General features: G+C 24.9%; 1 protein-coding gene across 1 annotated transcript in view; it reads left to right on the forward strand.

The window, feature by feature from the left end:
• Positions 1-18,556, forward strand: part of LOC113548077 (neurotrimin-like) — a 166,563-nt gene that overhangs the window by 64,759 nt on the left and 83,248 nt on the right. Inside the window, exon 2 of the mRNA XM_026948744.1 lies at positions 936-1,033. Within this exon, the coding sequence (XP_026804545.1) occupies positions 936-1,033 (98 nt within the window). The remainder of the gene's footprint in view (positions 1-935; positions 1,034-18,556) is intronic.

An 18,556-nucleotide genomic window follows, 5' to 3' on the forward strand; every position in this document is an offset into this window, starting at 1 on the left:
GACACCGAACCGAAATAAACATTAAATAACCTAAATAGTTTCTTCATAATATTTGTTTTATTAATTAAAAATAATGCAATGTATTCATTGTATATATTATAAAAAAGCATAGAAATTGTAATTTAAAATTAAGAATCGAAATTCTGAAGAGATAAAAATATTAAATAGGTAAACTGTAAACAATTATGTTGCATAACAAATAATCTAATAATTTAAGGTTATAGTTACATTTCTTCTAATACTTATCGGACATTTATTAATCGTGCCAATGTGTATTGTTATATTATGTCGACTAAAGTTAATAAATGTTTATACTATAAAAATGATCATCGATATAAATTTATAAATCATTTTTCAGCCAGTTATTGTGTTTCAAAATTGTATTCTTATGTACGCTACTCTACTCGTAAAAAAATATGACACAATGATATAGATTACCAATTTGTAGTACAGAAATACTGTGTTTTACGCAAATATAGAACATATCCATCAAATATGCTTCGCTTAACTTTCATAATCTATTCGTTCGTCAATCTTCTCAGATGCGACCATCCCTTATGACGGTTAACGTGCTTAAATAAATCGTTTTAATATTATATTGAGTTATGTCATCTGAAATAAATTTAAAATATTTTTTATGGTGTCTACTTGCATACATTGTAAAAATATAATATGTTACTCATAACATTTCAACTTTAATTTTTAAATACATAATATTTATAGTTGACAAACTATTTTAAAATATAAATTATTATTAAGTGCAAAACGTTATTAAACAAAAATAGCCAATGGCAAAGATTTTGAAGCTTGTTTCTCTAAAAAAAGATATGAAAATGAATATCACGTATTTATAATAATAAAAAAATTAAAAACCCATGTATGATAATATAAAATATTATTATTATAATTTATTAATTCATTTTTTTTTTTTTTAGATATGCCCAAATTCGCTGAACCGATAACAAATGTTACGGTTCCGGTTGGCAGAGAAGCAACAATAGTGTGCATTGTGGATGATCTTGGTTCTTATAAGGTAAAGCGTAAACTATATTAGTCATTAGTTTATTACTAAATTTATTTAGCGGAAAAATTTAAAATTTATTCTCCAAAAAAATATGTACCAATATTTAATCTTGTGTTAATCTAAAATCTAGGGTTTATATCTTGTTTGATGCTTTACTTTTAGCTTATTTAATTAATCAACACTCATGAGTAACTTCAATAGTTCTAGATATAGTTTAAATTTTTTACAAATTTTTCAGAAAAATTAAAATAATTAATATTTTTTATTTCACTCAAATGATGTATACAATTTGTAATCGCTCATAAAAAAATATTTGCATGTAGTTTATGGAATATTTTGTTAAATACTGGCTAGGTTTTTGACAAATTAAATAATAAAAAAAATTGTTTTAAATTTTTTTTTCTACATTTTTAAAACATTGATTTATAAGCACAAAATAGTTTTATACGTTAGAGTATGACTTGTATAATTTTAATGCTTGTACATTTCTGATAGGTATTACGTTATAACAAAATAATTTTAACTCGTCTTAAATGAATTGTCAACAGCTGTTGACGTTGCGGCATTTATGGAGGTGGCTAAAGGTTGAAAACATTATAAATAAGCTCTTTGGTGACATGCTGGTAATTTGATTGTCTGCAGTCCTTATGACAACATAGTCCGAACGGATTTTGCAGTTTTATACCGGTTTTGAGTGACGTCCATCCAATTATTATTATTTAGTCAAAAATCATGATCCATATACCATATATATATCTACTTAATACAGTGTATCTTTGTATACACAAGCTGGTAGAATTATATTATTTTTTTTATCACGATGTGTCACATTAAATAACGACCAAAAGAATAATAATACTATATCTTGTCGTATGTCTACATTTCCATCATCGCACGTTGGTACACTGCAGACATACTGAAGAATACTGGCTAAGTTTTTGAACAATATTCCTACTTGGTTGATGGTTGAATTGAATTAAAAAAAAAAAAAATAATAAAACTCGGTTACTTTTATTATAATAGAATAATAATAAAAACAGATCAATACATCAATTTGAGTTAAGGTGAATTTTTTTACACTCAAAGAATGGTGTGACATGCGAATGACATGCGCTTGTCAAAGGTTTCAACAATAATATAATATATTATATGTATATTATACAGTTTACTTATATTATTTATTTAAATGATAAAATACTACGAAATATTTTAAGCACATTCGAATTAAACATTATTAATTATTTTTATTTTATTAACACACCTAGGACCTACTATTTTGTATAGGCACATCTTAGATTGTTTACAAGTATAGAAACTTTGCAGTGTTATATTTGGGTTTGTAGACGTATAGTTACACTATACTATAATAAATTTAACTAGAAACACAATAATAATTTAACACGCTTAAATAGTAATAATTACATATTTATGTATTAGATTATTCGATCTGTAACTATAATCTATAATGTATTATAAATTAATATAAATATAGGTATATTTAATCTTATAATTCAGTAAATAATTCATTGTATGCTACATTTTTTTATGAGAAATACCTAACAATTTGTATTTTATATTATTTTAAATAAATTATATTAATGTGTATATTTTTAGGTTTTTAACATTATTGTATGCTTATGTACTATTACGATTTACATATTATATCTACTATAATACAGGGAAATACATAACATCAATTATTTAAGTAATTATGAACCGTGCAAAATGTTAGACAAAAATGCAATTCGATTGAGTATATTGTATGGTATTAATTTTAAGACTGTTGTTTAGAGTTCATAGTAAATATTATCAATACCATAATTATTAATGGTTTCAGGTATCTAAATGCTAATGATATTAAATTTAACAAAATTTACTTTTTCTGCTCGTAATAATAAAAATATTTTTTTGTCATAAAATAAATTATAATTTGTGACTTGACTATTAGTATTAAAATTACAACTGTCCAATTAAATATTATTTTAAATGTATCTACAATGTATCATTAATATGATATGTACATAATGTGTAAGTATCCATCAAGAATCATCGGTTTGGTTTTTAGGTTATATCAATAAGACACCAGCGAATAAATTAGTACCGAAAGGCAATCAATAAATGATAACGTGAATTTATCAAATATATAAAATATGTTTTTCAAAATATGCAATTTTTATTTAACAATAACTTATGACGTTGGTAAAATTATTAAATTCATATTGCGTATGAGCATGTTTGTGACAGAATACATGGAAACAGACATATTGTAAGATACTAATATGAAATTCACCTGTGCAATCAACATAATTTTAATAATCATAAAATACTTTAATACTTAATTGATACTTTTGATACGTTATATTGTTTCGTTACCACACAAACACAATAATTATGACAGCTGAAAATTTTAAATTTAACAACGTATTTTTTATCAAACGTTTTTATAAAACGTACGTTGCAATAATATTTCAAACGTTAATGTTGTAAAAATATTTTAGGTGTACATACATTTATTTGCATGTTATGAGGTAGTAGATACAATTTGCAAATTGTAATGAGAGATCGAATAAAATATTCTACTTGTTTTAAAATGATAATAATTATACCCACTATGACCGGAAAAAAGTATAAAATAGAAAACAAACATATTATTTATTGTTTACCTTTAAAGTGGTTTCGCGTTGATAACTTCTAAAACATATAAACTAGAAATTAAATTACGCAATTTATTATTTATTTTATTTTTTGAAGAAGGAAAACTTAAGCTATGAAAAATTTAATGTTTTGAAAATTTTAGTGTTTTACATTTTTATTTTGATTCGAAAAAAATCCATCGTAAATTTTGGAGTACCATAGCGGACTTTCAGGTTTTCATTGTTGTGCTTTTGAGCTAAAAAAAAAAAATAGTTAAATAATAAATTACTTTGCATTCGTTAAGTAGATTTTATTTATCGGATACATCTTAATTTATCATTTACTTATTTGTTCTGCTTACAGGTTTTTTTTCGTTTTTGTGCATTTTTTAAAATATCTCGGCATAATATTATATGACGATGACAAAATTTTTGTTTTATGATACCTCTACACTTAATATTGTGATAATATATTAATATACAGTATGATGATAATCAATGATCATAGGAACACACACGTGAATATGATATGAATTAAGACAATTAAGTGAAAATATAAGTGCACACCTCAACTACGTTATTTATTGTGATAATAGTTAAACATAAATACATTAAAACATATTTATATTTTATATATCCGTCGAATCGATGATTCCAGATAATATATACGCCATATATGCGAGTTTTCTCGGAATAATAACAACGTCCGGAAAAGTCTGCGGTTTCTCACGTATTCTCAACGTGGTTAAAATGAAATTATTCCTTCAGATATTTTGAAATTAAATATTTTTGATAATTATAATAACTTGCTATATTGGTACCTCGATGTAATCGGCATGAGTTTCACAGTCGCTGTTCCGTCGAACAGTCTGATAATAATATACATATTGTTTGTTTTTGTTTCAATACTACAATAGGCATTGAAATTAACGTCGGCGGTCGTAAATAAATCATTCACCACAAAAGTCAGAAAGCATAATAATATTATTTTTATTATTAGAAGTATAGTAGTAACTAGTAATCGTGGTAGTGGCAGTAGCGGTTGTAACGTCCTTCAATAATAAAAAAGCAGGTAAAATAAAAAAAATGCTGACCCGACGTCGAAAACTCAATTTACATACTTATTTAATACTAATGGAATTTCTACTGACAGCATAAAGCACGCTCATACTCCCGTATTATCTCAAAGTTGCTTGCAAACCACCGAGTAAAATCGTATTATGTAAATATATAAACTAGAAAAAAAATCGTTTTCCGATATAATTGTTATTGCACACGAGAAGTAGTATTAGTAGTTATATACTGCAATGGTATCTTTGTGTTTTCTTTACTTTTTTCACCCCCATTTTTATTGCCATCGTTTTATCTTGCGAGGGAGAAACCAAGGAGTAGAGGTCGTTCGCCACGCGATTCGATATTTCGATTACATGTATTGATACCACCGAACCATTATGCGGCCTTTTAACAAAAGAAACAAAATAGTTTCTTACTAAACTCGAGTTACAAACGTTTAAGGATGAAGGTAACCACCTACGTACAATGTGTATACTATATATATATATATATATATTGCAATCTCCGCGCTGAGAGTACTTGGACACCACTCTCTGGTAGGCTATCCCTGACAGACGACAATTGGAATAAATGCGTAACCGAAAAAAGGAGTATATACATAAGCAGGAAGCAGCTTGAACTGAATTCGTTGTAATTTTTTCTTTACGCAAAGGAAAACGTATGAAACTGTTCGGAAGTTACATTGAAAAAAATGTACTTATTAGCACAATTTATTATAATAGGTTATATGACTAAATAAGAACATTAAAATTACGTGCACTTACTTCAATATGCTAAAGCTTCACATAAAACAATGAAAAATTGAAATTAATTTTTCAATGCTTAAAATAAGTTCAACCATTTTCTGATTGAAGAAGTAAACGATAATAAAACTAATTTAATATCAATTTTTACGAAAAAAAAAACAATTCTTTTTGAACTTTGAGTTAACACATGTATTTCTAAATAATAACAAATTAATTTTAGATTCTAGTCGAAAAATGCTCATACAAATTATGAACAAAATGTTTTTACATTCAACACTTTTTGTTGTTTATTTTGCTGACGACAAAAATATTATTTTAATTCGTGAAAACCCGGTTACAACTTCAATTAACTTGCAATCCCATTTTAATTTAATTGCAGACTAGTACAGTAAACGGAGAGTTAAAATTAACCACTCTAAATCAGTTCATGCTACCTTAACGCTAAGACACGGTGACTGACTAAATGTATTCGTATTTATTAATAGTACTCGAAATCCAACTTCCGATACAGTCAAATACTATTAGGATTCTCAATCTATAGATAAAATATTAACATGGAATAAATAAGTACAAACAAAGACTTGCTCATACAGAGTATAGAGTACACGAATACTCAAACCGTTAATTTTCAATAATAATTTCACAAACTCAAACACAATTATTTATAATTTACATCCTCAGACATTATCTCGAGCTGTTATCTTTATATTGGATAAAAAAAAAAATGTAAGTACGACCCAGAAAGTTTTTTATAAGACCTCATTAGTTTATAAGTATTAAATTTAAACTCATGCACCTAATATTATTCATAAACATAACCAACATACAATTATTGTTAATTCATTAAGAGAAAATTAATATTATTAATTCATGTCCATAGTCATCACTTTATTGGATATGTATATCGCATATTATATGTATTTCTGAACTAAATAGAAATCCATGCTCTTTGGTTTTTATTTTATAAGTTATACATATATTATACAGTATACATTTATAATATAAGTATATAATATATTATAGCGTATTTAACACAAATACACACGAATTCATAATTTTTTTTAAATTAAACCTAGACAAATAACTCATTAGTGTTTCGAATAGAATTAATGTACACAATACGGAAGAGACATTTTTTTTTCAGAAAATAAGTCAACGATGGTTAATATTTCTATCTATCGACAGATAGGGTGGAGAAATTCCGCATTCTATTAGAAATATGTATGTGTTGCAAAAAGTTTTTAAAAGCGGTTTTATTTTTTAAAATATTCAAACGTTTTTAATTATCAGAAAAATTATTTTTATCTTTGAAGAAAAGCATTTCATTTTAATAATCTATTCATATTTTTTAATAGAATAATATTACAATAATATTTATTGATCTCAATCATTTTTATGCTCCAATTATCAATTTTTAATATTACGTGCATAGTTTTATTTTAACATAATATATAATGTAATTATATTATAAGCAAAATAAAAACTATTATTATTTGTTTAGTATAAAATAGTAAATTATATAAAAAAAAATCCATTTATTTTTTCACAATTTGGACAATATTTTCCAACACGGGTACAATGATTTGAAATTTGTACTTTGTAATAATAATTAATTAAATTCATCACGGCTGTTTATGCACAAATTGATTGTATATTTTTAAGTTTTTTAAACTATTACTTTTATCTATTTGTGTAATTTGTATAAAATATTGGTAGTTGATAATTGATACTACTAAAATGTAGTTTTTTTATTAAGAAATCTAAAGTTTGTGTTGAAATAAGAATAATACAACATTATTAGGTAATCTATAAATACACTTTTCACCTAGTTTCGTAAATATTTGCTTTATCTTTGTATAGAACACAATTTCAATATAATATATAACCCATTGGATATTACGATTTATAATTATGTAGATTTATCATAATAATAAATGTTATAATTATTATAGGACAATAAATATTTTAAGACTCTTAGAAAATAAGGTTTATTAATCTTTGACCACTCGTTGAATAATTAATGTTAAAAATGTAAATTCTTTGATTATTCAAATGGCTCTCCAAATTTTACGAGCTCCAAGTAGTTTATTTTAAAAGGTTGGTTTTGTTTTCAATTACATTGTATATTGTTATTTTGAAGAATTTGAATAACGTTGGTTTTATACAGCAGAGATGTTGCGACTATATAAAATATCTTACATTGACTATACACCAAATATAACTATAGTAAGAAAATAAAAACAAGTGATAATGTTAAACGTCCATCTTTATTGTAATAGAATAACGACAAATATTACGTTTATAATTGCAATATTTCATAATATTTTTATCGTAATGTCTACTTTGGAATTTGAAACACATCGTGTATATTCAGTTTAATATGATATATCTAGATTCTAGATAGTGATGCTGTAAAGTCAACGTGTACCTATTCATTTCACGGATACTGTGTACAGTGTTTAATCTTTTGTGGGCAATAAAAATTTTTCAAATTTCTTACATAGAAATAAGTATTCCGAAGTCCACTTCTATGTATAGTAAGAATTTTTCTAGATAAGTGTCTGTACGACGATAAAAATTATCGATTTCATTCACACCAGCATCGAAGTAATGACTTTATTGCAATAGCAAAATTATTTTTGATTTCGATATGATGAGGATGATAATAATTTGCATACTTATTGCCAAATCACAACTTTATCGGAGGGTTTGCCGACATCCACTTGAACTGGTAGTAAAATATAGAATTTCAAATCCATTAAGATTACACAATTCAACGAATCGACCATATTTTATATTTTATATGTGTTGTTATTTTGAGTTTTGTTAACATGAATGTTTTACTTAATATTTGAAATGGACGGTTTAACATTTTATGAAAAATTGAATACTCTTTATTAGTGAAAAATCAAAATAGTGTATCTTTAAGTGAGTTAAATTATTAAAATACAATGGAATATTATTACAATATTTATAATTATAATATTTATTATCATTATTTTATATTATTTTAGTTCTATAAAATATAACAATAGTTTTGTTCTAATTTAAATATAATACATATTTATTTTTTCACTTAAAACGCATATTGTATAAAAATAGATAATTTTAAATTATTAATTGAAATAATATTTTATAATAAAAATAAATTTTATAAACAAGCTATTGCTTAATAGAGGGAATATATTATATAAGCGTATAACTGTAAATATTTAATCTTATGACTCGAATTATTAAAGAAATACGAAGATTTATAAAAAGACTATTTTTAACTAATAGGTTTACCAAAAAATTCCAAATGTACTAAAAAGATAACTGAAATATCCAATTAACCGTCTTAATAGTTTGACTAAAAAAATTTGCCAAAAATATTAGTCAGTTTTACACATAATCGTACGTACACTGTGACAAATATAAAATTACTATTACAATTGTATAATTGATGATAAATTTTGGTCATCTATTTGATTTAATAATATTACGATACAAAGTATTTATCAGCGGGTATGGAATCGTAGAATAATTTTCAACTTACGTCTCGTTACAGTAATAATTGCCATAAACAAATGATATAGTTATACAAATTGCAATCGAGATTATTCTTTAAATGCATTTGTAATTTGTGCTATAATAATGACCCGGGAAGCAAAGCATTTATCTTTAATAAAATAACCCCAGGGGATCGTTTGAGTATACTTGGAAGTTACTAGTTACTATAGTTTAACTGTTAATCGTCCGTTCTTGTTAAGAAATTGCACGACGACTTTGTTTACGTGTTAATCCCGCGAAGAAACATTGTCTCTTATATTTTATTATTTTTTACAACGATGATATTTCACACAGACAGCTGATATAAAAAAAACGTAAAAAACGTTTTTATTTTTATTATTGGTATAATACCTAATATTATATTATTATACTAGGTAGTATATTTTCACATTATTACATATTGGTACTTTAGAAAACCACCACGATAATTAAGCAATATAACGTTTCGAAAATTATAATTAAGAATTATTAATGCAACATCAATAAAAATAAATAAATATTTATCATAATAGGTATTTAAAGTAACTTATAATGATATATATTACTTCTATATTTATCTTCTTTTTTTTTTTTACATAAATATATATTTTAAAAATGAAAACAAAATAAAAACCCAGAAAATCACTATATATTTATTTGGGATGTTTATTTTAATCGATATTTTATGGTTTTAAAAACAATTGTTATTAATAATTTGAGTTTAAACGATGTAAACATAGTTACAATAATATTTTGATATGTATTATCGTTATTGCAACACTTTGTATTTAGCTTTAATTTGTGTACAACACAATAAGTCATATGAACTTTGAAATTTATTTTTAAATATTGTTATTTAGTTATGCAAAAAATAAAAAAGCATGATCATAATATTAAGAAAAGCAATATTTTGTTTTTATTTCAGTTTATTATTTATTTTCTACCAAATTAACCGAATCACTTGTAAAAAGTCAAGTATTTACAATAACTTATCTAATATTTCTTGAAATAATTGTTCAATAGTATAATATGCATATACTATATATATTTTAGGTAATATTTCTATTTGATAAATCAGACAAACCATACAATTTACTCGTATAAAATATTTCATAACTGTAAAAATGTATTATGTCATGTAATTGTTTCTATACTCTAAGTTAACTGATAGATTTTATTTCATTTTCCCATAAGACGTGCTATATTATAATTTGGAATGGTAATAAATAATGATTTATAGTTTTATTAAAATTTAAAACATTATGATTTATAATGTGCATTATTCATAGGTTTACCAAATTATTTAATTATATAGTTTTCGTGTTTATTTTTCATAGAGTTTCTAATGACTTTAATGTTGCTCAATAAATCTTGGATCCTGGTCACAGGAATAAAACTCGAGATTGTGTTCAATTTCGAGGTCTGATGAATTGTTGGAGTATATTTTACATTGTGCTACGATGTAATTTATTGTTATATTTTCTCGGCAAGTGTCATATTGTAGAGGCTTTCTTTTTATCATAAAGTTCCTAAGCATAAAACCATTGACATTATCCTTGGTATGATTTTCAAAATATTTCGATTCTTTTTAAATGTTTATTGACATTTGACATTTGTCCGTTTTATTTTTTTAAATCTCTATCAATGCTTACCATGAGAACATTTTTTATATTTAGAAACTATGATTTTATTCAGCAAGCATCCAAAATAATAAAAAAAAATTCGTCTCATCTGCATTGAAAATATATTTTGGGGAACATTTTGCTAAACTATTTAATTTTCATAAATCACAGCCATGATTAGAATATATCTACACTCTGCAACCGATGACTAAAAAATAAAAACTGAAAACAATTGTATATATACCTCTTTTTTGTATACATTTATTTCAAAATATATTTTATTAATCTATAATTATTTTTATGAATCAAATTAATTAAACATTTTTAGTAGATTAATGTAACTGATAACTATTTATAAAAAAATCTTTTGATTAATAATGCTACATTATTGAATTTATTATCTAAACTATTTTATACAAGGCTAATTAAAATGCATGTTTATGACATGGCTCTAAGCCTATAACTAATTTGACATTTTATGCAAAGTAAACATAATATTAAATTCAATTAAAAATAAATTCCAAAAATTATCCAATTTTAAATATCTAATAATATCGATAAAATATTAATTCGTTTAAAATTTAAAACTTGTACTTATACAGTTTGAACAAAATAAACATATTAAATTGATAACAATAAAGTATACTATAATTTATTCGATTAGAAAATATTAACTATTTAAACATTTTTAACAATTAATATTAGTTAGATATATTTTCTTTTATTTATTGTTTATCAAAGTTGTATGAAACAAATTATACACTTTTCTTAATCAAAAGTTTGAGCAATTAATCGCTAACGATAGAAACAATGTATAGTTCAAATTAGATTTCCTCTTCATACTTCACACACGGAAGGCGGAACCTATATACATTATATGAACTATTATACATACTTTGTACTTTGTAGTTAATTTATTATTGATGAAAATAATCAATAATTATTGTTAGACATTTTACTACCACTTTCCTTCTTACATTAATAGTGGTGGTTAACCTATATAATCTAATGACTATTATACACACATTACGTTTTTTATTTTATAAATCTACAAACAATAGCCAGTTTGAAGACCTACTTATATATACACTGTTTTTTTGGTAATATAAAGTATCGATTGAAATTAATGTCATATCGCTGATATGATTATTTTGTATTCATATAGGTACCAAATATTTACTGGTATTTTACGAGGCATTTGAATTTGGAAGCTATACTTATCAAATTCAATAACCATTATGCAAATTTGTGTTATTTTATTTTGTATAATATTTTTATCGATCTGAACGAAAGTATGCATACATAAGGGCGGTCGTATTCAAAAACGATTCCGGTACGAAAAAATCCAATCGCTGAGGATTGATTTAACGTCCATACAACGCGTTACAGACCCACCTTGTACTACCTGTCATTTATGTTCGTTATAGTTTCCCACGAAATAAGATAAAAACAATACATAAAATTCAAATCGCGTTCTTCGAACACAAACGTTCTAAACCGTGACAACGATATAGTTCTTTTTGTCAGCACGATCACGCGTAGTTGTCCTAAAGTTGAACTTTGAAACGGCGCTTACGATATGCAAATAAAGCTATACGACCATAAAGGTGATGTGCAATGGTGGAACCTGAACCCGATTTATGAGGTGGATACGACATTGAAAAGCATAACTATTGCCAAAAACTTGAAACGCATGATTCTGAAATTTATATTAATATTACATTTTATTTTGATTTCTAATAGACTTCAACATTCAACTTTTCATTAAATTTTTAAAATAAATATGTTACTTACATTTATTGTAAATTTTTTGAATTTAAGTATCACATTTTAATCATGACATATTGACATGTGGTGAAAAAATATGATATTGTTATAAGGTGGTCGTGATCTTATTCCCGAATAGTACATATGCGACAAAGAAATATAATCGATATTCGTAATATACAATGATACAATATAAAAATAATAAACACTCAAGTCTGAGAAATTATTAAAACAGTTGTGGTAGAAAAAATAATAATAATAACAAAATACAACACGAGAAACAACAAGATAAAATACCCGATCGACTGCTAAAAATATTTGGAACTCAAAAATAAAAATAAATTAGTCATACATTAAAAAACAATAGGTATCTATGTGTATAAATCAATTTAAGAATTAAAAACCACAAATCCAACTAAAAGTTCAATATTCAATAGTAAATAGTACTTATTTAAAGTAATGATAGTAATAACCGTTTATGAAACTTAATAAATAAAGAATAATAATAACAAAATACATATTTATTAACGTGTGAATATATAATTAAAAAAAAAAATTTGGAAAATTGCGTTGAAAATACTGCTTTAATTAAAAGATTATATTTCAAATATAATACAAATATTAACAAATGTTTATTAATAAGCATAATAAAAAGTATTTAATAAATTATATAAAATACTAAAACAGACAATAACAATACTAGTATTGTTGTATACCTATAGTATTTAAGAAAAGTAATAAAATAGTGAAAAATATACATAATTATAAAAATCAAATTTCGAACAAAATAATTTAATACAATGTGAATATAAATACAAATATTATAATATATAATGTATTTATATATTTTCATAAAATATCATTAGAAAATCTGTAAAATCCTTAAAATTGTACGTTACTGAAAAAATAAAGTAATAAAAATATTTTTAATTTTTGGTTAACGAAATACATTTGTTGCTAATTTATAGCTATAAAAACAAGTAGGTAGGTACTTAACAAAAAAGTTGTAAATGCATCCACTTTTCTGCACTATTAATTTATAATATTATACTGCGTGTAGTGGATTTTAACGAGAATAACTACTTATTACTAAAGTAATGTCAAAATTACAGATTATTTTGTTGTTTTATTTTTCATAACAACACTAAAGGCTTTTTAAAATAATTCTCGCGACACTAATATATAGTATAATTTATTACATACTACGTAGTTATTCAGAGTTTTCAAGAACACGTTTTTTTATTTATGATAATCTTAAGAGGACATCTCACCAACAGTTTTTGATACCTACATAAGCACGTATAAATTGCATTTAGAGCAATCATAGAAATAAAAAATAAAAAAACTATTGTAAAAATTAAAGATACAACATTTTGAAAGGATAATGCCTTTCAAAATGTTTTAATGATTTAAATAAAAGTAAATATACAAATTAAAAAAAATTAAATATTACAAGTAGATACACGGATTAGGTACTTAATAAAATGTTAGTACACTATTTCACTTATCTTTAGCTTAAAAACTTGTGAAATTTATGAATAACCTACTAGTTTTTAATCGTAATGCATCAACATTTTCAGAAGAATATGTTGATATTATAATATAAAATTTGAATTGTAATTTAAAAATATAATTAATAAAAATAAATAATTTTCCTCTATTTTGTTCAATAATGCGGTCACTTAATATTTGATTTTTAGAATTTTTAAATACACTAAAGATCATACTTTAAAATTCTTGATTTTTTTTTTTTGTTAATTTAGAAAGGAGTATCCTGTTAAGATGCAAACTTCTGTTTGTGAAATGAGAATCTCTTCTACTATAAATTACTTATTGTAAATTTTTATGACGTTGATATATTAAAATCAAAATTCAAACGAGTAGTTTTCGAGTTATTTAACTTTGTATACTAAATATAATACATCTATGATAATAGGGTTGTATAAGACATAAGGTTACAGTGATTTAAACATTTTAGTAATTAATATTAATCTACCAACATTTATAATTTAAAAAAAATGATTGAAGTACTTACAATAAATACTATACAATATAACATGCAGTTGTATTTTTTTAACCCTTTTTAAGGACTAATATCCTAAGTATTAAATTTTAATAACTGAAAAACTACTAATTAGAATTTCGAATTAAGTACAAAAATATTATCTACTAAATAGTTTATCATAATTAAGGGGGTTTAAGTTTGGAAAACTGAAGTTTGTATCGCTCTATAGGACACTCCTAGGCGTAGTACGAAAAATCTTAAGACTTTGAATAAAATAATGTAATGTTTTACTAAAAAAATAAGACAGTAGTGAGCATAGTTTATGAACCACCCTCTATATTATATTATATATTAATATAAAAATAATATGTATGTTTTATCGTACAATAATGGATACCAATAGCTCTGATCGACTAGCGATGGAAGATCGGGTACTTCGATTGTACGCGAATAATGTGTTTTAATGGCTTTTATATATTATTTCACCGGCGTTTAACGGAACATTTTATACCTGCGGGCATTATATACACACATAATATTATGTTATGACGCGTGCATAATACCTAGGTACGTGTAATATAATACGTTACTATACACTGCAATCCATACCGACGAAGAAGAATTTATTATTATTTATTGCCGAAATTACATTCAAATTAATTACGATGCATTGATTTTACGTCAATAATATGTGTCTATATGACATGGCATCACGTATCTGCACTGTGCTCTATGACGTTTCGGTTCACGACCGTCGCGAATGGCGATATTCTGTTACGTGTACTTATATTTTTTTATTTTTTTTTTTGCAACCACCTAGTCTGCAAATCTGCGATGTCGATATAATAATAATAAACGTCATTTCGCCCGCGTCTCGTAGAACAATATTACACTGCTGCAGTAACTCAGTCGCCCCGCAGAGTTCAGAATGATGTTGTCGAAACTACAAATATTAAATTGACACGCACGTGTATTGTATATTATAATATAACGCACAATGTTATTACACGTTGTCAATTCGTACTCGTTAACAGCTAGTTAGGTAAAGCGAAATATCAGGTGCAGTATTCAACGCGGTGTACGTATTACAATGAGGTAGGTACTTACATCATAACATTATATTATACAACGCACTTATTTAATAATATTATATTACAGTGTGTGGTGTCGAGATTTCCGTGGTCGCGGGAAATCGGGTTGACACGCGTTCGTCTGTAATTAATATAATATAAGACAAATCTAAACAATAAAAAAAAAAAAAATAGCTTGTAATTGGCCAATACACGTCATTGCGACGACGGTGTTACGTATCTATTATACGTATTTTGTGTCGTCCGTAAACAGTCATCGGCGTGCGACTGGCCGGTTCGGTAGTCGAACAGCCGACACATTTTTCATAATATAACGAGTCGCAATTAAAAACTACACGCGTCTCATATATGCATAGTCAACAGTGCCGACTTGTGAGTTTAAATGGTCGTGTACGTAATAACAGAGTACCTATTCATTTCGTGTGTCCATTAAACAAATGAGACATTTTTTTTTTTTTTTTTACCGGGTCGGCTAGGTGTCGATAAGCAACGAGAGCTGGTGGTGGTACAACCTCTAAAATGTAATTAGTTTGGTACTAAATTTTAATTAATGTTGCGCTACGGAATAAAGGGAGGGAAGGAATTCAAAGGTCAATGGCGTTTTAATACTCCAACTCCTCCCACTAGGACTATATACTTTTACGTTCCCATCATATTCTGGCCAACAAAAAGTAATATAGAAGAAAAAAATGGATATAATAAAACCTGTCACCGTGTATTGTTTATTTTTCCCTCTTATTAAAAGGTCGTTTTTGGTCGACGGAATTCCATGTCAAAGGTCGAACACAAAAACTTCATGGCGACCTTTATTGACTACTGGTTGAAATTCTTCTTCTTATTATTATTAGGTACGTATTTGTTAAATATTTCGTTATGATTGATTTTTGTATTTTTAAACTATTATTGAATTTAGAACTCAAATAATAACACAATATGAAAATATTTGTAATTCTAAAAAGTGTTTTATTATTTTTTTCAAAATGCAACAAATAACTGAATTATGCATAGTTACTTACTATCTAAAACGAATAAAGAAAATACGTATCTAAATATAAGAATGAATATTACCAAATGTTGAAAGGATTGAGCAGGCTTATTGCTTGTATTTAAATATAATATTATTATATGAGTATGTTCCCTCGCTTTTTGAAATATTAAGAAACCTTAAAAACTTTTATTAAGTATACCTGTTGATTGATCATTAAATTACATTTTAGAAAGCTTTATTTTAATCTATTAATGCACTATTGATCATAATTTATAATAGTATATACACATATAATGACAAAATATTTACAATTTTAAACCCGGTCGTAAAATTTGTTTTAGGTTTTAACATTTTGATGTTGAAAAGTAGTTCATGAAGTCACGGATACTCAGTAAAAAATATTCGTATCTATATAAATATTATTGGTATATTTAAATTACTATCTAAAAGTGTATATAAATAGGTAGGTACTTACTTGAAATAAAAAAAAAGGTCGATATTAATTATAGTTATGAAACAAGTGAATTTTATCACCTTTTCGCAAGCTTACATATATTTTTTAAAACACATTTTGTTTAAAATAGTTAATAAAAGGGCATTTAAAATGAAAATATCAGAAAAAAGTTGAAATAAAAAAAATGTTCGTATAAATCACATGTTAAAATGTATAAAAATTGTTATTTTATTTTCATTCTATAGATTTTATACAAAAAAAAATGTTAAGTTACAGTCAGAATTTGCTTAATTTTCTTAATTTTGATTCTTAAAATAAAATTAACAAATAAACTTAAAACAATAAATGTATATTTTAATACGCAATATATACATACTATTAAATATTATATAATATTCGTGTTATACAATCTCTTTCGACGAATTCAGCCTATATTAGAATATATTATTATTCAATTCCAAATTCCATTACTTTTAATTAGATGTTAGAAACACCAGAAAATAGTGTACATATATATTTATAAAAATCACATAAAAGAGGATAAAAAGGTCTGACTTAAATTTAAATTTAAAATTGTGTTTGAAGTAATACATATTTTTCAGTTCTGTATTTATTATTATTTAAATAAATAAAAAAACTACTTTTGTACTGATTTATGAGAAAAATTATATTTTTTTTAAACTCAATAATATAATTGTTGATTATTGATATGTGCTTCAATTAAATAAATCTGTTTAAATGATCAAAAGCTATATGTTTATACTATAATTATTTTTATATTAGACACACATATAATAATAATAATAATAATAATGAAAATCCTATTTGTATTATTGAAGTTCTAAACTAACGCAGTCTTTTTGAATACATCACACAAACACTCGCACACACACTTAAACAAACATATAACTCTTATAAAGGTACATAGTTGGTGTCTAATCTTTATTTATAGAATTATATAATTACGAACGTGTATTTATTGTTTATCCTAACGATATTTGATCATACTATGTATTGGACTTTTTGAAATAAATTAGGTGCATACGTCTGTAAAATATGTTTTACTTAGTTTTAGAAATATTTAAGTTGTATTTTCGCATACAAATATAACACAAAAAATGTTTTGTGCATCGGAAGATTTTATTTTTAGCTTGCTATGTTCTTTAATTTGTTAATTTTTTTTTTTTAATCTATAGTTTTTAATTATTTTATATTTATATATATACCTATTAGGTACCTATTTTCTATAAGTATGTCACGTGTATGGTGTATTACTAATATTACATCGAAGAATGTATTATTTTATCTATCACAAATATAATTACTTAGACTGTACATCAAATAAATACATACTCTTATCAATTTATACTACATTAAAATATTCAGTAATATCATTATAGGTAGGTGTCATAGATTTACGATTGCGACTATACATTGTTTGGTTTTTACGTTTGCAAATAAAATCCATCTAATAATTGATGTCGGTAACATCATATTTGATAGTTATCGTTATTTTGTTTTTACTCAATAGTTTATATTTGCTTTCACTTGACACATGCAAATGGGACCCGTAATCGACCAGCAGCCAATTCCATTACCTCAAAAATCCAGGAAAAAACAAACA

The sequence above is a fragment of the Rhopalosiphum maidis genome, chromosome 4, assembly GCF_003676215.2.
Source record: "Rhopalosiphum maidis isolate BTI-1 chromosome 4, ASM367621v3, whole genome shotgun sequence".
Lineage (NCBI taxonomy): Eukaryota > Metazoa > Arthropoda > Insecta > Hemiptera > Aphididae > Rhopalosiphum > Rhopalosiphum maidis.